The sequence below is a fragment of the Protopterus annectens genome, chromosome 3.part1, assembly GCF_019279795.1.
Source record: "Protopterus annectens isolate FY-2018-M chromosome 3.part1, PAN1.0, whole genome shotgun sequence".
Taxonomy (NCBI): domain Eukaryota; kingdom Metazoa; phylum Chordata; order Ceratodontiformes; family Protopteridae; genus Protopterus; species Protopterus annectens.
The window spans coordinates 1896371164-1896395624 of NC_056732.1; the positions used below are offsets into that span (position 1 = coordinate 1896371164).

A 24461-nucleotide genomic window follows, 5' to 3' on the forward strand; every position below is an offset into this window, starting at 1 on the left:
GTGTGTATATATGTGTGTGTGTATATATGTGTATATATATATATATATGTGTATATATATATATATATATATATATATATATATGTATATATGTATATGTTATATATTTTTTTAGAACTGATCAATACTTTTCTGACATCTCTGACAAATATGACAGCAGAAGACTAATTCTGCTCAAACAGTTAACCTGTAGACTATTTTGCATTTGGATTGACCAGCAGGTCCCTACTTAGCGAGCACTACTGCAATACCGTGTTTAAGAATAAACTGCTTTGCTGGTCTCATCTTGGAGCCATTGATCCTATTCCTTAAGCTCAGTAAGCTCATGGTGGTATAGGAAGGAGTTTGTGTACATTATCTTTTATCAAGATTGTCTGTAAGCAGCGAGAAGCATAAAAAATCCTTGTAGGAATGAAGTCATTGGAAGATGGAAAAGCCCCTCCTCCCAAAAATGTGAATAAATAGACTATAAGTGATAGAAGTGATCCTACCAGTCCAGCTAAGGTCTGAGGACATCGGTTTGTTTCGGTAAGTCTCGGCTTTGTCCACCTCCTCACAAGTTCCACAGCTTGGCTTAGCTACTCCGAGAGGCACACAGTGGCTCTGTGTTCCTTTCTCAAAGCCAGTCCATTCAGCAGTCATTTGGATTTCTAGGTGGAAAGCTGGCCTCCAGACAGGCACTAAATCAGTCTTCAGGCAGCGCAGCCATTTATGACTGGCATGGGCTGCCTTTGCCAAGCAAGTGTCTGCTACCACCAGGATTAAAACTTGGATGAGGTGGACCCAACATTCTCCTTGGGGGTCTCTTCACTTTTTGGATGTGATGCTGATACCATATACCATCTCGTCACTCAGCCCTCCAGCGAAAGTGTTTTTGGGGAAATATTAATTCTGGTGTGAGAAGATTTAAAATAGGGCCAGCTTGAAGAAGAACTTTGAAAAATGAACGCTGGATTTTAAACAGCATAGGCTGATGGTCGTTCACCCCCTTTTTTCTGTGCATCTGAAGCTGCTTTTGAGAATGCATTCCTGGGTGTGAATTTCCAGCTTCCTGCTCCTTGGATACCAGAAAGGATTTGGCACCATGCAGGAAATCTGTAGAAACTTGTACAAAACCTTGTTGCTAAAGAAGGAATGGATTCTGTTGATGTTGATTGAGGGTCTATCCTGGCACCAGACCTCAGCATCCACCCCATTTATAAGGTGGTACCAGCATTGCATCTGCAAATGCACATGCTTCAAAACTAGTAGGGTATTTTGAAGGAAGTGGACAATGAAGTCCCCTAACAATGCTTTCAGTCAAGGACTTGTAGATTAATCCAGGTTGCTTTTAAGGTGCCATCATATATGGGTACGATGCACTTTGAAGCTCATTTAGCTGAAGACAGTTGAGTTGGTTTGGGTACATCTTGATGCCCAGGATACCCATGGGATGTCTGCCAGGTATGGGCCACTAACAGGAGATCTCTGTGTCATTCACAGGGTATATTGGAAAGGTGGACGTAATGGAGGACACTGGACAGTGCCAGTGTTTTTGTTTAGCTCCCAGCATGCTATGATGGATTCTAATATCTAACAAAATACTGTCAAGGTCCATTGTTTGTAGGATCACTAAAAATGTACCTACATTATGGTATGGAGGCCAGGAGTTTGCTGTAAGGTCCATCCCTTGACGTATAGTGCTGTGTCTACCTTGTAACTAAAGATAATATCCTTATTGTCAATCTGATAAGGTGTGATTTTTGCTGCTGCTTATGTGTATTTGTTTGCTATCGATGTTTACTTGTTTCAGCATTTTAGTTGGGTGCCATTTCCTTTCATGTACTTGATCATTCCAGCATCAAAACACAGTCCTTTTGGTGTTGAGAACACAACTTGATATGCACATATCTTCTGCTGCTTTTTTAATTAAAGTTTAGAGGTTTTAGACAGCATTCTAGTGACTAGGCAAATATTTATTTTTAATTTTATGATTTAGTTTTGTTGTTCGCCTTTTGGCTTTTCCCGTTAAGGGTTGCCACAGGGGAACAGCAGTTCGCAGAATGATTGGCAGTGAAGTTTTATGGTGTTGATTTGCCAGTTTGACTCCAAGCCTTCCACAGACACACAGACACACACAGACAGAATACAGTCCTTGAACCAAATAAGGAATTGGATCAAAAACCAGAGAATACAAGAAAAAGAAAAATGATCTGGTTCCACACAGCAGTGAAAATCAGTGTCCTTTATTGTAGTAAGTAAGTGCTTACTTGGAATAACATCCGCTTCATCAGACCAACAAAGATAGAATAGCAGTTATATTTTTAAACACTAAAACATCCAATCAAAAATCAGATAAAATGTGCATCATAGTTAAAAGCCATGTGATAAAATGCATATGTAGAATATATAGATCGTTAAAATTGAATAGACTAAATGAACAATATGTACTTAAAACTGGTAACAAATACAATAGTAAAAAATAATAAAAGATGGACTATTGAAACATATATGATAAAATATTAAAAGAGAGATCAATGCGCTAATGGCTTTAAGGAAGGGTTTCAGGGAAACTGTTTAAACCAGGAGATTTATCAGATTGAAAGTGCAAAATCCATTTCTGTTCACTAGATTCTGTTCTATTATTTATGTCACCTCCTCTTTGCCCACCATCTAAAACATTATTTAGATAAATGCTGATCTGAAGTAGGTAACTTCATTTGATCATCAACCTGTGGGTATCGGATCTGACCCGGCAGCTTTCCAAGCTAGAAGTCTGAGCTCCAAGCTCCTCCCCTTTACCCACTATACCCTGCTACTTCCTTCTAATCCTCAGATCTTGTTTGCCGTGGCTTTGTCAGGCTCAAGTTTCTCGAGCTCCTAGCGTTTAGGCGATTTGTAAGTAGATTTTTCTCAATCTTTCTTCGTTTTTGGCTGTGTGTGGATAGTATAATTTCTTAGTTTAAACCCCTGAGTTTTACCATCCCCCCGTAGTTTAAAGCTTAGTAACCCCCCCCCTTTCCCCTTGGGCGTTTATGTAGGCGCATGTATGTTTTAGTTCAGAAATCATGGCCGAGGTCCCCAAAAGCCATCTTTTCTAAGTGCACTGAGTGTGGCCATAAGCTTTCCCCAGCGTATGGCCACACTCAGTGCATCCTCTGCCTGGTGGTACCGCATTTGTCATCGGGCTGCCAAATTTGCGCAGCCTTTAACCCCCGGGCCCTGATGGATAGGAGGAATAAGCTGATTCTGGCGGGTCTCCTACCCGCGGAGTCGGCTTCCTCCTCCTCTCCCTCGGTGGCTACAGCTGCGGCTGTGGCTGTTCAGCTTGCTGTCCCCTCTCCCCTGGCTGGGAATCAACCTCCCACTTCTTCCCAGGGAGAGAGGGACTCCAAAAAAAAAAAAAAAGAGGGAGAAAGAGACATAGAAGCCACAAGCGGCGGGCCGACTTGGCCCCATCTGCTAAGCTGCTCTCCTCACCCCAGAAGGTTTCCGGGCCTTCCTCCCCTTGGCTCCGTTCTCCACGCTTCTCACCGGAGGAGGAGGAGGCCTGACCATCTTTAAGGTAGTCGCGGCGGCCCTGCCGGCCAGCTTCGGCAGCCTCCTCTAGGTCGACCCGTAGCCTCTCCGATGCTGATATGGACCGGATGATGCGTCGTTTTCTCCAAACACAACTGCAGATGGGAGTGCTGCTGCCTCCCCCCCTCCAGGGGGGAGTTCAGCCCCACTTTTTGACCAGATAGCTCCTTCTCCGATCCAGTATCTGGTTTTGGATCTGAGGAGTTAGGGAGTCTGTAACGATGGTCATCTCTACCTTGATGCTGGCCATGCCTTCGAGTTTGTCAGATCCCCTTTCGGATCCTCGCTCTCGGGGCTGAGAGCATTGCGTCGGATCCGAGGGGGGTGAGTGTGTCTTCAGCTCCGTTTCGGTCGGAGCACACTTCCCTCTCGGGTCCGATAGCTTCGGGTCTGACGCCGATCCCTGCGCCGGATCCGAGGGTGTTAACCACGGAGCCCAGAGAGATCGGTTCACCCTCGGCTTTCGGCGTGGTGGAGAGGGTCCTGTCGAGAGGTTCGAGACCCCCTGCTCTTTCTTCGGATCCCGTCCCCACTCCCTTGCAGCTGAGGTTGTCTTCCATCATCCAGTCCCAGAGACAGCCTGCATTGATGCCCCAGCCCATTCCACTGGCGGATCACGACCCTGTTGGTGAGCCCTCCTCGGAGAGTCCCACCGAGGAGGCCCCTCACAAACGTAAGTGTAAGAGGAGGCACTTGGACTCCCCTGAGTCCCTCACGGAAGACACCAATTTGGAGGAAGGGGAAGGTTCCCCCAGGTCACCCCCCCCCCCGAGGATGTCTCTTTAGGAGACATTATGGAAATGCTTCACCTAAGGGGGGGGGGGTGGTCAGCCCAAAAAACTTCCTCTGCCGAGTCTGTGTTCCTGGAGGCGGTCGACTCAGGCCCGTCTACCTCTTGGGTGTCCCCTCCGGCCGACCCCCTGATTGACCTCATCACTACCAGGGCATGGAAGGAACCGGATACTGTAGAGCCAATCCCCAGGAGGCCAGATAAGATTCTTAGTCCCCCTGTGGATAGGATGGCTTGGAGTAAGGGTTCCCTGGTAGATGCCATGGTGGTGGCAGCAGCCACAAGAAGTAACTTGCCCAGGATAGTTCCTCGATCCATCCCCCTGATAAGGAGTCTCGGATGATGGATCGTATCGGGAAGCAGATGTTTTCTTCAGCTACCTTTTCCATAAGGGCGTTGAATTATTTGGCCCATGTAATTAGACTTCAGCGGGATCTGGTGAAAGAATACGCTGAATCTCCCCGAGTCCATGTCGGCCGAAGACAAACAGACTTTCTCTGCTTGCATTGCCACTCTGAAATCTGTTTCAAACACGTCTATGCGGCTGCTTTCACATGCCACGGAATGGGCTGCTAGAGCCAGCGGATCTGGCATCGCCTTAAGGCGTCCCGCCTGACTCCGGCTTTGTGACTTTGCGGAACTTTTCAAGGCGTCCTTCGCAAATGCACCCTTCGGTTCTACCCTGTTTGGGAAGACCGTCTGTGACACATTAGTTCAGAGCGAGAAAGATGAGTAGACGCTGTCTGCCATAGGAGTCCGCTTTTTGGCTCCTCAAAGGTCCTTTTCCAGGAACCAGAGAGGACAAAAGAAGATGTGGTTCCGGAAGTCTCAGCAGTCACGTTACGCTCCGGACCCTTTGTCCTTCAGAGGCAGAAGGGGACAAGGTGGACGCCGGCCCAGAGGCAGAGGGGGGGCCGAAATAAATTGGGTCACGGGAACCTTTTTCTGACCGACCCACGCAGCAGCCCTGAGGGGTTGCCCGACTGCTCCTTTCTGGAGGCAGTCGGGGGCGTTTTTCGAAGCATATGGCCCACTGGGAGTCCATCACAACAGATCGCTGGGTACTTCGAATAAAATCCAAAGGTTACTCAGTCCCATTCATAAACCTGCCCTTTCAGTCGAGGCACCTCCCCGATGTTACCACCCAGTCAGAGGGAGGCTGCAGCTTTAGAGATAAAGCTGCTAGAAAAAAGAGCCATCCAGCACGTCCCACCAGGCCAATCTGGATTAGGCAATTACTGCAGGTTTTTTGGTGCTATAGAAGATGGGGAACATAAGGCCGATCCTCAACCTTTCAACATTGAACCTCTTCATTGCCAAGGAGAAATTCCGGATGGTCACGATTCAGTCCATTCTGCCCCTGCTGCAGGAGAAGGACTGGATGTGCTCCGTAGACCTCAAGGATGCCTACTATCACATTCTCATGGACAGGTGATCCAGGAGGTTCCTCCGCTTTTGGCTAGGGGCCAGTCATGACCAGTTCAGGGTCCTACCCTTCGGCCTCACCACAGCCCCCAGGGTGTTCACCAAGATCATGGCAGTTGTAGCGGCCCACTTGAGACTTCAGGGAATACAGGTTTTTCCTTACCTAGACAACTGGCTCCTTACTGCCCCCATCAGGCATCTTCTCTACTTTGCCAGGGATTGCTTCCTACTTCTAGCGTCCCAGTTGGGGATCACCATAAACTTGAAGTCATCCCTTCAACCAGTTCAAGTCTTGGAGTTCATAGGGGCCAGAATAGACACGCTTCAGACCAAGGCCTTGACATCAGACAGACTTCGCAGTTTGACCTTACACGTTTTAGCCCTTTTCAGTCACCTGCCCCATTAGTGGAGTTAGTCCTGAGAGCTTTAGGGTCCATGGCAGCAGCAGTCAATCTCACGCCCTTAGCTCGCTTGCACATGAGGATTCTCCAGTGGACTTTGCAGGTTCAGTGGTCCATCCTTCACCACCCGTTGGACTTACCGATTTCTCTCAGCAGAGTTTGCAGAAATTCCCTCCTGTGGTGGTTCCAATCTCGAGAGCTTCGGGAAGGTTGACCCCAAGCCACGGTGACCACGGACGCTTCTCTCCTTGGGTGGGGGGGCATTGCGCGGGCAGAACTGTCCAAGGTACGTGGACTCAGAGACCGTTCTGCATATCAATGTTCTGGAGATAAGGGCTGTGCTTCTAGCGTTGCAAGCCCTTCATGCCTTTCTCCCTCCAGGGACTATTGCGATTCAGTCAGACAACATGTCAATGGTCTGATGCATCAACAAACAGGGAGGGACCAGGTCTTACCCTCTTTGCTGAGAGGCCATGAGAGTTTGGGATTGGGTGATATCCACCAACCATTTTCTGTTAGCAATGCACATTCTGGGTCGGTCCAACATCCTAGCAGATGAGTCGAACTATCCTCTCACCTTAACGAGTGGTCTCTGAATCCCTTAGTAGTGAAACAGATCTTCCGCAAGTGGGGTCAACCTTGCTGCGATCTCTTCGCGTCGCCTTCCTACGCGAAGTGCAGTGAGTTTTTCTCTAATTCCCCCTCTGGGGGAAAGCGCCAGAGATGCTCTAGTTCATGCTTGGCCACCCGGTGGTCTTTATGCTTCCGTTGTTCCGTTGATAACAAAATTCTTACAGAAAGCTCGTCTGTTGGGGAACAAGATTATCCTCATAGCCCCACTCTGGCCTCGTCAAGCCTGGTTCCAATGCCTACGGTCTCATCTTATAGCTCCTCTCTGGATCTTGGATCCCATCCCGGATCTGATATCTCATCCTTTGGGATTGATACCCCCGAATCTGGTTGATCTCAAGCTCTCGGCTTGGTTGATCCATTTCCATTAGTTGCTAGGACTCCCGGTATCTCGTCTGCAGTCAGATCTATCGGTAGCAGCGCATAAGCCTTCTACCAGGAAGGTTTACAATAGTAAATGGAAGCGGTTTTCCATTTGGGCATCTCATAGGAATTTGGACCCTTTCACTGCTCCCGTCCCAGCAGTGCTTGATTTCCTATCTCATATTTTTCAGCAAGGAGCCAGTTTTTCTACTGTAAAGGTTCAAATGGCTGCCATCTCCCATTTTCACATTGGAGACCATCTCAATCCCCTCGCGTCCACCAAGATTTGCAAGACCTTTCTGAAATGTTCATTCCTTTTGAGACCTCCTACTGGGAACCCCGTCCCTCCATGGGATCTAACTTTGGTCCTTCAGGCTCTGACTGGACCACCTTTTGAACCTGCAGCTTCTGTTGATTTTAAATTCTTGTTCTGGAAAACTGTCTTTTTGGTAGCTATTACCTCAGCTAGAAGGGTGTCTGAGCTTCAGGCCCTCTGTATTAAAGCCCCGTATCTTGTTTTCCATAAGGACAGGGTCTCTCTCAGGACTAACCTATCCTTTCTACCTAAAGTGGCCTCCGAGGCAAACATCAATCAGTCCTTCAATCTCCCAGTTTTTTTCCCCTAACTATCAAAACAAGGGGAAGCACAAACTTCGTTTTTTAGATGTTCATAGACAGTTGCGTTTTTATTTACACAGAACAGCTGCATTCCGCAAGTCTAATCAGATCTTTGTTTCCTTTGCAAAACCCTTCTTGGGTAAGCCCGTGTCGAAGGTCACCCTGACCAGATGGATTTCGAATTGCATTCTGCTCACATGCAAACTATCTGGCCTGCCAGAGCCTACAGGGGTTCATGCTCATTCTACCTGCTCTATGGCTACATCTGCTGCATTCTGGTCGAGAGTTCTCTTGGATGACATTTGCTCTGCGGCTACTCGGGCATCCTCATACCTTTATCTCTCACTATAAGTTGGATTAAGTGTCTAGAGGTAGGGCGACCTGTGGCTCTGCAGTGCTCTGGAATAACCTTCCTTGAGGACCTCCCAAGTTTTTTGGTAGTTGGGGACTCTGTCCCACAGGTTGATGATCAAATGAAGTTACCTACTTTAGATAAAGAAGTTATGTACTCACCATAACGTTCCATCTGAGTAAGTAACTTCAACCAACCCTCCCTCCTTCCCCCTAACCTGGTTTTTTGATTACCTGAACCCTAGGACTGTTTCTCAGGTCATTTGTTTATCTTTAGGTTAGGATTCTTCAGGTTGTTGTTTTGTTGTTGTGAGGTTATATAGATGGGCAAATGCTCTCTGAGAATTGGAAGGAGGTAGCAGGGTATTATGGGTAAGGGGAGGAGCTTGGATCTCTAGCTTGGAAAGCTGCTGACTCAGATCGGGTTGGATCCGATACCCACAGGTTGCTGACAAATGAAGTTACCTACTCAGATGGAACGTTATGGTGAAGTACATAACTTTTCTCAAACTTCTGTGCTGAAATTGACTTCAAAGATGGAGCTGAATCATTGAGAAGCTATGATGTATTGCTTTGAAAGGAGTGGCATTTATGTTCACTGGGCAAGTCCAGGTCAACTTTGACTTGATGAAAGATAAAAAAAGTACAACTTTGTAGGAGATAGCTACAGTAATTATTTTTTATTAATTTATATTATTGTAAAATGGAGGAAAGACCTTGTATTGTTGCTCATATCTGTTTTGGCAAAAGAATTAAATTTGTCATGTTTGTATTTTTCATAGGTTACAGAATTCCGCAGTAAGATTGAACGGTTCATCGATTCTTCAGCTGATAGTGCCAAAGGTAGAAAAGGTGGAGAATACTGGCCCATTGTAAAACGTGTTCAACTGCGTGTTCCCACAGCTGATGTTCTGAGGAGTGGAGCTGTACTGGTTGACCTTCCCGGAATAAAAGATTCCAATGCCGCTAGGAATAGTGTGGCTAAAGAAGTAAGTTTATCTGCTTATGGCAAGAAACTTGTCTGATTCACCTTGAGTCCTTTGAACAGCGTGCCCCCTAGCACTTAAACGCTCCATGCTTGGCGATTAGTCTTGCTTGAGATTTAGCCTCTGTTACGATCTCCCAGCATACTACCCCAGCCAGGAAAGGCCCTCCTTTCCTCTTGGCTGCTTCATTAAGCACCTGAACCACTAACTGAACTTGAATTATTTGATTTTTAGCTCAAAGTTTTGTATCACAATTAAATGTAGCTAACATTTTCTGAAGTTAGTTACCAAAATTAAGTTAACTGATTAGAATTGCATGTCAGAGCTCCTGAAGTGCATAGGTACAGTTGCAAGTCAATAATAAAATTATGTATGCTTGAAAAGTTAAGCATAAGTATCAGTTTCTGGTGCTGCATTGCAGTAACGGTTTACACTTAGCATCTATTTGGGAAATTTGCTTACCTCTGAAGAATACAGTTTATCAGAAATAAATGCATAAAATATGCTGTTTTATATTTGCAGGGGTACAATCCCTCTCCCAGACCGAAGTGTATAGTAAATCTGAACTTGCTACACTTCAGGGAAAGGGCAAGTTTTTTTTGGCAGAAAGTTGATTTGTCCATTCTTTAAGATGCTGCAGTCTCTGCCCTGATGTATAATTGGGGTTAATGGAACAGCACCTTGCATGGCTTGGGAGCTAAGGCTTCATCTCCTTCATAGAGGTTGGTGAATAAAGCTTGCAGGCATAAGCTGAGTTTTATCTTCATTTTGGTTCTGATTTTAATTATAACGTTGCATATTTAAAAGTTTTCTGAAGGAGTACATGCTCTGTATGTTTAGGCCACAGTTTGACTTTGAAAATCATAATGAAAAGTGCTACACAGATGTTCTTCGTGTTTCCCTGTTGCCGTCATCACATTTAGGTTATCTGCCTGCATGTAGCCCTCAGCTGGCCTGAATAAGAGTCTTGGATTCCTGCATGGGATGCTGTCTCTTCTTCCATGATGTCAGGTCGTCAGGGGTATAAAACATGCAGCCAGCACCATTGCATCAGTCTTTCTTGCTGTGCGGTGCCCAAAGCAGAAGCAGTTTGCAAATGCTGGTCGGCCGACTCCTGAAATTTTCGTATTCGAGTTTCAGAACCGAAGTCTTCAAAAAGATAAGTACCCCGTTGGGGATCTTTTTCCTGCTCCATCTGATGTCAGTAAAAGTTAACAATTGTCTTACCTGTGGAAAGCAAATAACTCATAAAGATTTTCATTCGTACTGCATTCCCTGCTTAGGCCCAGACCAGGACGTCCCTTGCTGTCAGTTTTGTGCCTTGTTCAACCTCCGAACTATTCGTTGTCAGGCTATCTTTGCAGCAAATTATTTTGGTACTCTGTATCTGTACTCCGAAATGGCTTCGTTAAGCCATCCGACTACCGATCTTCTGGAAAAAAAACTTAAGGATAAAGACAGAGACAGACCGTATAAGTCCAAAACTGCCGACAATGCTTCCGTTAAGCTAGCCGACAGTCCGCCGGTACTTGGTGAGGCGCTTTTGCAGCCCCTGATATCTCAGATTCGCAGGCCTCTACTGAGAACCATTTGGAGTCCGGTATGCCGCGAGATGCTTCTTCAACTATGGAACCTGCAGATGTCTCTACCTTGGATGGGTCCGGAGCTGCTGTGCAGGCACCAGCTTCTGAGGGTGTATTCAGGCCTACAGACTTTAATTTTAAACCGATGCCATCTTCTTCATCCAGGCCTAAAACTCACACCACGCCTAGAAAACTGATGTCCAAACCACATGCTCAGGCCCATATGCCTCAAAAACAAATGCTTAGAATGGCTGAGGACCTTATTACCTTAATTAGGGGAAGCCAGCCTTCCCCCTCTGAGAGACCTAGAACTGATTTTCCTTCTGATTCTTCTGATCAGGAATCTGATATTTCTGTTCCTTCTGATTACCAGGATTTGCCCTTATCTACCTATGAGGATTCTGATGCAGAGGACTTCATTCCCTCTGCTTTCCCTACAGAAGATTTTTCTTTTGGTGAAACCCTGCACACTCTTAGGGAGCATTTCTGCTGGGAAAGCCAGGATTACTGTGACTCCAAAAAGAGGCTTAGGGAATTCTTACTCCTTCCTCAACACAGGCCTTTAGCTATCCCTCCTGTTCTAGACATTGCAGATGATGCTTTCTTGTAATCTAGCCTTTCCCCAGACACCTTACCTCCAGCTCCCAGAAAACCTGACCGGTATTAGAGTATCTGACTCTCACAAGTTCCTCTTCAAGAATCCTACTGCAGATCCAAAGACCATTTCCCAAGGACCAAAAGGCATTAAGGCTACTGTTGCCAAAAATCCTACCCCTTCTGATAGAGATTCTAGAGCCTTGGACAGATGGGGTAAGAAGGTATACACTTCTGCTGCTTTGGCCATGTAGGGCTTTAAATTGCCAGTTTCATATGTTGAAGTACCAGCAGCATATTATGGGACTACTTAAACAGAAAATTATGTTTCCTGACTGTGCTGAACACAAAGAATTACAGGATTTAATGCATTCTGCAGAACAAGTTGGTAAACATACTTTACAATGTGGTTTTGACTCTCTAGAAGCATCTTGCAGGGCTGCTGTCACTGGGTCTGTACTTAGAAGGCATGCTTGGCTTAAGGAGCAAAACTTGCCAGATCATGTCAAAGCTAAATTACTGGACGCTTCCTTAAACCAAGACCACCTGTTTGGCAACAAAGCAGAACAAATCCTCAAAAGGATAGAGGAAAAAGCTAAATCTATGCAAACTGTTAAAGATTTCCTACAAGTACAGCCTCCCAGATTTAGTAGGCATTGGCCTTCAAAGAATTAGTCCTTTCCAGTCGCTTCCAGGCCTTCTCAGTCTAAACTCAGGAACAGCAGACCACCTAGGTTAGTTTCAGGCTACGCACAGGCCTAAGCAGTGGGGGGCTCCCACCTCCAAAGCAGGGAGAAGTAAGCCACCCCCCTATGGAAAAATGGCACAATGACTTAACCTTAAACCTTCCAAGCCTTGCTCAGCTGTCTGTTCCCTTAGGAGGAAAGCTCGCCCTGCATGCAAAAAACTGGGAACTCATTACCCAGGAGAAATGTTTTTTGAATATAGTTTCCCAAGGATACAGATTCCACTTCCACACCCTGCCAACCCCAAACGGTTGGCCAGACCTACCCCCAAATCAGTGGGCGGAGGCCCAACAGCAGGTTCTCTCTCTAAGTATCAGGGCTATTCAACCTGTCCCAGCAGAACAAAGGGGACAAGGTTTTGATTCAAGACTTTTCCTGGTACCCAGAAAAGACAGCTCCTGGCATCCTATCCTGGACCTCTCTATTCTAAACGCATTTCTGGTAATCCCAAAATTCAAAATGCTAACACTTCAACATCTGCTTCCTATGCTAGGTAAAGATGCCTGGTTGGCAACCTTAGACTTAAAGGAAGCTTACCTGCACATTCCAATAAGGGGATCTTGCAGGAAATACCTACGCTTCAGAGCAAGCTCCGTTCTCTGCACTTCCCTTTGACTTATCTACTGCACCCAGGGTATTCACAAAGTGTCTAGCTCCATCCATTGCATTTTGCAGGCAGAGAAATATTCAAATATACCCATACTTGGGCGATTGTCTGATTCAGCAGAAAGCCAGAACTTGCTATTAAAACATCTGGCATTTGTAAAGAAACTTCCAACCTCACTGGGGTACACCATAAACGAAAAGAAATCTCACCCAGTACCCTGCCAACAGATTGTATTCCTGGGAGCAAGCTTGAACACAAGTTCCCAGATGGCTTTCCTCACTACAGAGAAACACGTTTATTTGACAAACTACTTCAAACTATTGGCCACAAAGACCCAGCTATCTGCAAGGAAAATTCTGCATCACTGGGGTTTATGGCCTCTTGCATTCTACTAATTCCATATGCAAGACTGCATATGGGGAAACAACAATGGTATCTAAAAAGCCTATGGTGTCAACATTCGCAAGACCTGGAATTCAATGATTCCTATCATTCCGTGTATAAATACAGAGTTCTTTTGGTGGGCAGAGGCCTGCTACCACAACAAGGGGCTCCCTTTCACTCTACCCCCTGCCGCTCAAACCCTAACAGACGCATCAGGCTATGCATGGGGGGCTCATTTGGCAGGGCAGTGCATTTAGGGCAAATGGAACCTGAGACAGATGCACCTGCATATCAACCAAAAATAAATGTTCGCTGTACAGAATTTCCTGACAGCCTTCAAGGACCGCATTCTTCCAGGTCCACTATTGGTAAAGACAGACAACACCACAGTTGTGGTACATAAGCAGGGGGGAACCCACTCGTACCCTCTTTGGGGACTAGCCATGTCTTTGTGAAACACAGCCTTGAGCTACCTAGTGCACCTACAAGCTCAATTCCTGCAGACAAGCTAAATTCACTGGCAGACTACCTAAGTAGAAATCTCATGGACCCACACGAATGGAAACTGGAACCAAAAATATTCAACCTCTTGAGGAACAAATGGGGGAATCCAGAGGTAGACCTGTTTGCCTACCCTCAGAACTACCAATTGGGCAAGTTCTGCACAAGGGCTTCCCACAGTCAAGCTTGGAAAGTGGATGCCCTGCCCTTTACCTGAGAAAGCCTCTCGGTTTATGCCTTTCCACCTCTGCTTCTCCTCTCAAAGGATCTGCAAAAGGTCAAACAGGACAGGCCAAGGACCATACTGATTGCACCAGACTGGCCATGCCAGCACTGGTACCCCCTCTTGTGCAAAATGACACTGCTGGAAACATGGCACCTGCCTCAGACCCCTTCCCTGCTGTCCCAGCAGGTGGGCCAGATTCTGCACCCTCCGCTTCAAACCCTGAATGCAGCCTGGCTAATTCCTTGAGCGCTCCAATAGCATCCCTCAGTAAGCAGGTGCTAGATGTCATTCTGGAGGCAAGGAGACCTAGTATTAGAAAATCCTATGCTGAAAAGTGGAAAAGATACTGTTCCTGGAGCCAGACTCGGGATGGGCACAGCTGTGCCCAGCTTGTCTCATATCCTTCAGTACTTAACAGAAATGCTCCACAAGGGCATATCCTTATTGTCAATTAAAATTCATGCCTCTGCCATTACAGCACATTATAATACTGAGCCACCCCTCTTCTTTCACCCCCTGCTAAAACACTTCTTTAGAGGGGCCAAAAATTTAAGACCCTCCAGGAGCCCCTACTCCAGCCTGGGACCTTAACTTTGTATTTGAAAAGCTCACTCTCCCTCCCTTTGAGCCAGCTGCAACTGCAGAGTTGAAATTCCTTTCTTGGAAAACAGCCTTCCTTCTAGCTATCAATTCAGCAAGAAGCGTGTCTAAATTACAGGCCGTCATGGTAGTGGAGTCCTTCATGATCTTCCATGCAGACAGGGTTTCCCTCAGGACCAATCCTTCCTTTATGCCCAAGGTGGTGTCTAGTGTGGTCCTAAATCAGTCCATTCATTTGCCTACTTTTTTCCCTGATCCACAAAACAAAGGAGAACGAATACTGCACTCTCTAGACATGCACAGACAACTTAGATTTTATTTGTACATGACGAAGCCTCTCAGAAAATCTGAACAGTTGCTAGCTGGCTTTGCTGCAGGGGCAGAGGGGAAGGCCATTTCAAAGCAAACCATTTCTAAATGGATAGCCCATTGCATTCATTTCTGCTACAAGCACCATGGAAAACCTACCCCTTAGGGGGATAAGGTCACATTCCACCGGGGCTGCAGCTACCTCTGCAGCCTTTCTCAGGGGAGTCCCTACCAGGGACATCCTAGAAGCTGCTACATGGAGCTCAGTACGTACCTTTACCAAACATTACCACTTGCCTGTTTTTTTTCTAAATTCCGAGCTGGTTTTGCCACTGCAGTTTTGCAGAGCTTAATAGCTGGTCCTAATGCTCTCAACTTCCTCCTCCCTTCCTTAGCTTTGGGAATTGGTCCAAATGTGATGACTGCAACAGTGAAACACGAAGTTAGTACAGTTGTGTACACTTACCGTAAATGTAGATGTTTGAGTGTATTCACTGTTTCAGTCCTGGTTACTCTCCCTCTAGCCCCCTGACTTCTCTTGGCTCTACCTTTCCTTGTTTGGTGTATTTAAGTTTTTTGGTGTATTTGCTTTTTGATGGAGGTTTACCACAACATATAATTGCTTCCCATTATGGGGGCACCTGACATCTGGGGCAAGAAAAACTGATGTAATGGCGTCAGCTGCATGTTTTATACCCCTGACACCCTGACGTCATGGAAGAAGAGACAGCATCCGATGCAGGAATCCAAGACTCTGGTATTCAGGCCGACTGAGGGCTACCTGCAGGCAGATAACCCAAATCTGATGACTGCAACAGTGAATACCATAAATGTAGATGTTCGAGTGTAAGTGTACACAACTGTACTTTATGAAGTCATCGGTAGTTTGTCTTTTCTGTATAGTTCTACATTAAATCTCATATATTCATTTGTTCAGTCCTTCATTAATTCCTGCATAAAGGCCAAATGCCATTCAGAATGCTGACTTCTCAATGAATGTATACACCCTGGGACCCAACCAGGAATCAAGTAGCTTTTTTTTTTTAATATCTGGAAAGAAGGCTGTTGAATTTGCAAAGGAACGCTGTTCCAAAGTGAATGTTCTGACAAAGTACTCTGTATTTCACCACAAGGAAGGATTGCTTTTTAATATTTATTGTATTTTCATTATGTTGCGAGTCATTGTTGAGCATTTAACAATTTTTCTGCATATCCTGTTCAGTCCTGTGAAGCACGCCTTTTTTATTTATTTATTTATTTATTTTTTCCTCCAGTTTTCAGTTGCGTCACAACACTTAATGTGATTTGTGTCAATGGTTGTTCAATGGGTGCACCATCAACTGTAGTCTGTTCTTGTGTGTATTTGTCTTGAGTGCACTGCCTGTTGTCTTTAGGTGATACTTATCTTCCTTTCTTCTGCTGTGTTTGTTCGCCGTGTTTTCCTGTTGCCTTGATTTGTCTTCTGTTTCCTCTCCCCTTCTTCCTTTTCATATTCCTCTTTCCATTGGAGTGCAGGTAATGCTTGGTGTCCTTCTATTCCTATGTTGCAGTATTCTAGATGTGGGATTTCCTGCCCTCAGGTAACTCGTATGTCGGCTACTATACAAAAGCTTCAGCTTGGCTGTTGCACTGTGTGTGGGAAGTCACACGTAGGGCCATAAACCAGGGGCCTTAAATGTGATGTTTGCACCTGCAATCAGAACATTTCAGCCGCAGATGACATTCGCATTGTACGATCACCTCTTTACAGACGTCGCATCCTAAAGATAAGTAACCCGTTGGGTTTCTAATTTTCTTATTTTTTGCCGATTGATATTGCTAAAGCTTGATTGTTATAGCCTTTAGCTGATGTCAAGAAAAAAGGGAAAGTGCCAATGCGGGTGCCAGATACCCCATAAAGACACCCATGACAGGTGTGTTTTTTTGCCTTGGCCAGGAGCATAATCACTCCTCCTGCGCTATTTGCCAGTCATTTGTGCCTAAGACGTTGCACGGCCATCTGGCCACGTTAAACCTCTACCTGGATTACCAGCGCCTTAAGTGGTTAGCCCTTGCAATGGATCCTGCATCAGAGGCTGCACCCGAATCTCAGTGCAAGAAAACAGAGTTTCCTAGGCTTTCCTCGCCTGCCACTCCGCTTCCTGATGCACCGCCAACTGCCGATCTTGGGGTTGATGCACACTTGGCAGATCCGTTGACTGCAACAACGTCCCTCGAGGAAGCCGTTTTGCAGCCATTGACCGGCATGTCCTCGGAGCTTATCTAGACATCAATGGCCGTCGATATCTAGGGGGAACCATTTTCGGTGGTACCTCCGACCTGGATCCAGACTTTGGATGTATTACTGTCCAAACCCGATGCAAGACCACTCTCTTACTTCCTCCCCGGCTAAAAAGAAGCAGAAAACCAAACATACCTGCTCCTCTTTGGAGGGCACACCAGATTGGCAGGCCTTCGCCTCCTCTGTCCTGCAGGCCTTCAGCCTCAGCCACCTCCACCCTGCCTCTTCTGAGCCCTAGGCCTGTTTCTGCTTCTTCCCTCCCACCCATGACCCCTCTAATCAGGGAAGAACATGATTCTTTTTTCTCATCCTCAGAAGAGTCCATTTCTTATGTTTCCCAGATTGCCTCCTACCAGGAATATTACTCTCCTCATGAGGACATTACTTTTGGTGAGTCCATCACCAAGATGAAGGATTACTTTAAATGGGATATGTCCCAAATGACTGACACCCAAAAAAGGTACTTTGAGCTGCTGCAAGTAGAATCACCATCCCTTTCAGTGGTATCCCCAGTTCTGCCTGCTTAATTGAATGCCTTCAACTCAGCTTCTAACGCCCCAGACTCAGGCCCCTAAGTATCCTGACTGCTTCTGTAAAGGCTTCAAAATATTTAACTATACTAATTATAAATTGACTAAATTACATTTTAATTTGTTTTCCAAGGGTTTCAAGTTTGTAAAAACATACAAGGGGGATCTAGCTAAATTGTTAGTGGATTTAAAACTATATTTGAGAAAGCTTAATTTAGATATTTTACTCAATCAAGGGCTGGATCCTCAGGCTAATAGTTACAACAAAGAAGGTGTCTTTGTGAGAGACAGTGTGTTTAACCCTCCATTGCACCCCACCATTTTACTATTTGAAAAGATGGTAACTGAAGAAGTGTATGAAAAATATGGTAGTAAGGAAATGGGGTTTATTTCTAACCTGACAGTGGAAGAAAACACTTTGATGTTAAGTTGTCTATCGAGCCTTCATTCTTGCTGGATGGGTTCGGAGCCGATCCTCGGCTCCGACTCGGCCACTCTAAAAGCTCGAGAGCTAGTTCCACCGGCTCGAGGCTCCCCTATATCCCACAATGCTAGGCGGTAACTCCTCAGATCTAGTTTGCCGCTACAGCGATCGAGGTGCTTTTTCAACCGGCTCGTCAGGTTAGTTGAAATATTTAGTTGTATCTCAAGATAGACCCCCTTTTAAGTTAGCTTTTCCCTCATAGTTTTAAAAGTTAAGTAGTTTACTCCCCTTTATAGTAAAGTTTCCCCAGTTTTTTTCCTAAATTTCCTAATTTTATTCCCTTGGGCTTTAGGCCCAGTCCCTCCCTTCCTTAGTAGTTGGAGTGACTGTGTTTTTGTAGGGATTTAATTCTAAGTTAATTACTAATTTTTAATTTAAAAATTTTACAAGTGTAATCTGTGTCTGTGTGTGTGTGTTTGTGGTTGCACTTTGACTTTTTCTTGGACATGTCCAAAGAATCGAAGGTCTCAGGCTTCAAGAAGTGTGACTCGTGCTGTCAGAAGATGTCTGACAGACTGTCACACTTCTTGTGTATACTGCCGGGGGCCTTTGCACCTGCAGGACTCATGTGCTGTTTGCCATGGCTTCAGCCCTAGAGTCCTGCAGGAGCGAAAAAATAAACTCATATTAAGGGGCTTATTGAAGCCTGAGGGTCCCTCGACTCAATCCTCGGGGAAACCCTCTAAGCCTTCCAGACCTTCGGCTCCGGTCTCTGAGCCGTCTTCTGGGGGTCCAAAGGCTGTTCGAACATCGGCTCCGGCTGGAGCCGATGAATCTCGAACGCATGCCCCTACTATTTCCTTGGCTCCGGCCGGAGCCGAGGAAGACATAACTGAGTTGGCTCCGATCAAATTGTCGGAACCGACATCCAGAAAGAGGTCCCGATCTCCATCTATCGGCTCCGTTCATTCGGCTCCAGCATCACCTTTGCTGTCTGAATGGAGCCATAGATCTCACTCCTCTAGGTCTTCCAGACTATCGGATCATGACCTTCAGAGAGTAGTGAGTCGACTTCTTAAGTCCGAGGCACTGGCCCAGATGCTTCAAAGTCCGACTCAACAGTCGAGAACTATTCCCATTACTCAAAATGTTCCTCCTCTGACTCTTCTGACTTCGGAGCCGGGGCGGCTCGGACCAGAGACTGTGGTGGCGTCGGAACCGATAACTTTGTCTTCGGTGCCGTCGTCTGCTCCGATGTCTTCCTTGGAAGAATCTCGGTGCCGGACTTCCCTCGTCGGCTCCGAGGGGGCGAGTGGCATCGGACCCTTGTCCGACCCCGCTCTCCCTCTCGATGCGTCGGTGCTGGTGAGTTTGGCTCCGACATCGGCCTCGGAGCCATCACTGTCGGTGCCGGGGGAGGTTTTCAGCTTTTCGGAGTGGAGACCTCCGGCTCTGCCTGACAGGGGTGCCTTCGAGGTCATGAGGAGCGTGTTAGAACCAGGTTCAACTCCACAGTCAGCTCCTTCTGCCCCTCACTCCACGGTGCCTCCGGTGATTTCTGCTCCCTCTCTCATCCCCGACCGTAGAGAGCCAGCTCCTCAAGTTTCCCCAGTGGGGATCTCCTCCTCTTCCGAGGCCTCTCCTGACCCGGTAGGAGAGCCCCCTAGGAAGAGGCAGTACAAGAGGAAGCACATTGACTCCCCTGAGTCTGTCACCTCTGACACTGATTTAGAGGATTCTGAAGGTTCCCCTCGTTCCCCCTCCGAAGATGTCTCCTTTGCAGACATCCTCGAAATCTTAAAATACAGGGGGAATTGGCCAACCCTCAACCCTTCAGAGGATGAATCGGTGTATCTTGAGGCGTTTGGCTCTCGCCCTTCCACGTCCTGGGTGTCCCCTCCCTTTGACCCCCTTATGCAAGTAGTGGCAAAGAAGGCCTGGGAGGCTCCTGATTCAGTGGAACCCACCTCCAGGAGACCATCAAAATTTATCACTGCCCCCAAGGACAAAGAATTTTTAACCAAAGGTGTCTCTGTTGATGCTGTGGTGGTGGCTGCGGCCACCAAGAAGGAGTTAGCTGATCCTTCGGTGCCTGTTCATCCTCCTAATAAGGAGTCTAGGTCGATGGACAGGTACGAGAAGCGGATGTTCTCGTCAGCGACCTTTACTATGCGCTCGCTGAATTACCAGTGTCATTTCACTCGTCTTCAGAGGGATTTGCTCAAGGAAGCGAGCGAAATGTTAAAGGACCCAACAGCTGCGGGTTTTCAGGATAGGATGAACTCTTAGCTGGCGACCCTTAATTCTATAACTAACTCCTCCATGCGCCTCATTTCATATGCGGCGGATGGAGCAAGTAGAGCGGCAGGTACAGGTGTAGCCTTGCGTCGGCACGCCTGGATGCGGCTATGTAACTTTGCGGACCCTATCAAGGCGTCCTTCACTAATTCCCCCTTTGATGGATCATTCCTCTTTGGTCCTCAAGTTAAGGAAACCCTGACTAGGTGCGAGACTGATGGCAAAACTCTCTCTGCCGTCGGAGTCCGTTTTTCTACTCCTTCTAGGCCTTACCCCAAAGGCCAGAAAGGGGAAAGATGTGGTTCATAAACAATCTCAGGGAGATTTGCCTGACGCACAGAGTCGATTCCCCTCTAGAGGCAGAGGGGGGGGGGGCAATAATGGTAGACGCCGTCCTAGAGGCAGAGGGGGCCCGCAGAATCAGGGCAGTCGAGAATCCTTTTCCGACAAGCCCTTTCAGCATCCCTGAGGTGTTGCCCGACTGTCCACCTTCGGAGGCAGTCGGGGGAAGATTATCGCTGTACCCAGAAGCCTGGCTATCCCTAACTCAAGACAAGTGGGTACAGTCTATCATTTCCGAAGGCTACAGAATCCCATTCCTTTTCATTCCGAAGCAATCCAAAAATCCCTTCCAGACATTCCACCCAGTCAAAGGGAGCAAGCAGCATTAGAAATTTCAAAGCTGCTTGCAAAAAGAGCCATTCAACCAGTTCCAGCAGACCAAACAGGATCCGGAATCTACTCCAAATTCTTTTTGGTTCCAAAGAAAACAGGGGACTGGAGACCCATTTTGGATCTCAGCAACTTGAACAAGTTTGTCAAGAAAACAAAGTTCCGGATGGTCACGCTGCAGTCCATTCTACCCCTTTTGGGGCGAGACAACTGGATGTGCTCGATAGATCTCCAGGATGCGTACTATCACATCAGAATGAGTCGACGCTCCAGGAGATTCCTCCGCTTCAGGCTGGGAACCAGTCATTTCCAATTAAGAGCCCTGCCCTTTGGTCTCACTACAGCCCCCCGAGTGCTTACCAAATGCATGGCAGTGGTCGCCTCTCATCTGAGACGACAAGGATTCCAGGTGTTTCCTTATTTAGACGACTGGCTCCTTACAGCCCCCACCAAGCATCTTTTGCTACTTGCCAGAGACTACACCTTTCACACACGTCAGACACTAGGCATTTCAATAAATTACGAAAAGTCTGTCTTGTCGCCTTGTCGTGTTATTACCTTTATAGGCGCAAATCTAGACTCAGTCAACATGTCAGCCAGACTCACAGAGCAGAGAATAGCAGACATACACAGACAGGTCTCTCTTGTCTTGCAGAGCAACAAAGTCAAAGCCAGATTGATCCTGAAGGTCTTGGGGATTATGGCGGCGGCCATCCCTCTTCTACCATTAGCTCGCTTCCATATGAGAATTTTACAATGGATGCTCTTCACACAATGGTCTTTCCAACGACTTCCAATGTCCCATCCTATTCGGATAACTCAATCGTGCAAGAATCATCTCTCTTGGTGGATCACATCTCCCCAGCTCCACTTAGGGAGACCTTTCGTCCCTTCCCCTCCTGTTGCTACAGTGATAACGGACGCCTCCCTGATCGGGTGGGGGGGGCATTACCGGGACAGGACGGTCCAAGGCATGTGGCAACCTTTCGAGTGCCACTTGCACATAAATGTCCTAGAGATGAGAGCAGTGCTTCTAGCGTTGCAAGCCTTACAAGACTCTCTTCCCATGGGAACTATAGCAATTTAGACAGACAATATGTCTGTAGTGTGGTACATCAACAAACAAGGCGGAACCAGATCTTACCCCCTATGTCGAGAGGCACTCAGACTGTGGCAATGGGCGATTTTTTCTCAGCGGTTTCTGTTAGCAACGCACATTCCCGGGAAGTCCAATGTGATTGCAGACAAATTGAGCAGAGCTATTCTCATGCCTCACGAGTGGTCTCTGAACAATTCAGTGTTGGAGAAAGTTTTTCGAAAGTGGGGCCGGCCTTGCTGTGACCTTTTCGCTACTCCCCAAAACAGCAAGTGCAACGATTTTATCACCCTCTTTCCCCAACCAGGCCACCCCAGCAGAGGCGCTCTAGTACACGATTGGCCCCGGGGACTTCTGTATGCTTTTCCTCCCTTCCCTCTGATATCTCAGCTAATACAGAATGCTATCGCTCAGAAAGCTTCCATGATCCTTATTGCCCCTTACTGGCCTCGACAGGTTTGGTTCCCGTTTCTACACCGTTATCTGTTGGAGCAACCTTGGCATCTGGACCCAGTTCCAGACCTCTTGACCCATCAGTCGGGTCAGTTGCACCACTCCCTCCCTTCTCTGAACCTCACAGCGTGGTTCCTCCAATTCCAACTCTAGCCAGGCTTCCTCTGATATCTCGATCAGTTAGAGATATTTTGATAGCCTCTCATAAATCTTCCACTCGGAAAATTTATCATAGCAAATGGAAACTTTTTTTCCTATTGGGCGCAGTCAAAGAATATAGATCCTTTCACTGCTTCCATTCAAGTCAGTTCTAGACTTTCTAGCCGAACTTTTCCACTCAGGTTCGTCCCCGTCTACCATCAAAGTTCAGTTGGCAGCAATATCGAACTTTCATGTTGGAGTCTCAGAGTCCTCCATTATGTCTCACAAACTCTGCAAAGCCTTTTTAAAGGGAGTTTTTCTCCTCAAACCACCAATCAGGGATCCTCCTCCTCAATGGGATCTCAACTTGGCTCTGGCGTCCTTAATTCTTCCCCCCTTTGAACCTGCGGCTTCATGTTCAGTAAAGTTACTATATTGGAAAACACTCTTTTTAGTAGCTATCACTTCAGCTAGAAGAGTCTCTGAACTCCATGCTCTGTGTAGTCGACCCCCTTATCTTGTGTTTCATAAGGATAGGGTGTCCTTGCGTACTAACCCGTCCTTTTTGCCCAAGGTAGCTTCACTGGCAAATTTGAATCAAACCATTGAACTTCCTATGTTCTTCCCTAATTATTCCAATAGGTCAGAACAAAAGTTACACTGTTTAGATGTTCATCGCCAACTTGGGTACTATTTAGACAGGACCAAACAATTCAGGAAGTCTGATCAACTGTTTGTTTCTTATGCAGAAGGTAAAATGGGTCTTCCAATTTCTAAAGTATCTCTCTCTAGATGGCTTACTTCGTTGATTACCCTTGTGTATGAGATCAGACATCAACAATTGCCATCCAAACCCAGGGCTCATTCAACTAGAGCTTTAGCCACTTCTGTAGCTTTCCAAGATAGGCTGCCTATTGATTCGATTTGTTCTGCAGCTACTTGGGCTTTTCCCCATACCTTCATTTCTCATTATAAGTTGGACTTGGCCTCTAGAGACCGAGCCAACTTTGGTTCCACTGTACTCGAGTCTGTTCCGATAGGCCACCCGGGATAAGGTGCTAGGGACGCGGTCCCATCCAGCAAGAATGAAGGCGAGATAGACAACTTAACATTTAGAAGTTATGTACCAACCATAACGTTCCATGTTAGTTGTCTTCTTCTTGCCTTCTTTCTTGCGTCCCACTTTCCTTCCCCCTAGCCTGGACAGACCTACAGGAGTTTTCTTTTGTTCCTTTTATGGAATTTCCTTGCTGGGCTTAGCTTTCAAACGAGATCTGAGGAGTTGCCGCCTAGCATTGTGGGATATAGGGGAGCCTCGAGCCGGTGGAACTAGCTCTCGAGCTTTTAGAGTGGCCGAGTCGGAGCCGAGGATCGGCTCCGAACCCATCCAGCAAGAAAGAAGGCGAGAAGAAGACAACTAACATGGAACGTTATGGTAGGTACATAACTTCTAATTACAGGACCTGCAGAGGCAGAATGAGTTACAAATTATGAAACCAGATAAGGGTGGGGGAGTAGTCATTTTTAATGTGGAAGACTACAATAATGCTATTACTAACATCTTAATGGACAGTACCACTTATTCTTTGGTGTCGATTAATCAAATTAATATAGCCTATGGTAGGATTGATTCACTTCTTGAGGAATATCTTGTAGAGAAAAGAATAGATTTAAAAACTTACAATTTTTTGAAGCAGACACACCCTAATATTCCAAGTTTCTTTGGTATACCAAAGGTACACAAGTCTTTGGTTACTCCCTCTTTGAGGCTGATTGTGGCTGCAAAAAATTCTAAAACGCATCCTTTGGCTGTTTTTGTGGATAGAAAAATTAAGGAAGTTGTTCTTGACACCCCACACCTCCTGAGAGATTCATGGGAATTTTTGAGTAAGAT

The 24461-nt window shown here is 46.5% G+C and overlaps 1 protein-coding gene across 2 annotated transcripts in view; it reads left to right on the plus strand.

Moving 5' to 3' along the window:
* LOC122798813 overlaps positions 1-24461 on the plus strand; it is a 2048867-nt gene that overhangs the window by 364905 nt on the left and 1659501 nt on the right. For both annotated transcript variants that reach the window (XM_044067935.1, XM_044067936.1), the window contains exon 5: positions 8919-9125. In XM_044067935.1, coding sequence (XP_043923870.1) covers positions 8919-9125 — 207 coding nt within the window. The remainder of the gene's footprint in view (positions 1-8918; positions 9126-24461) is intronic.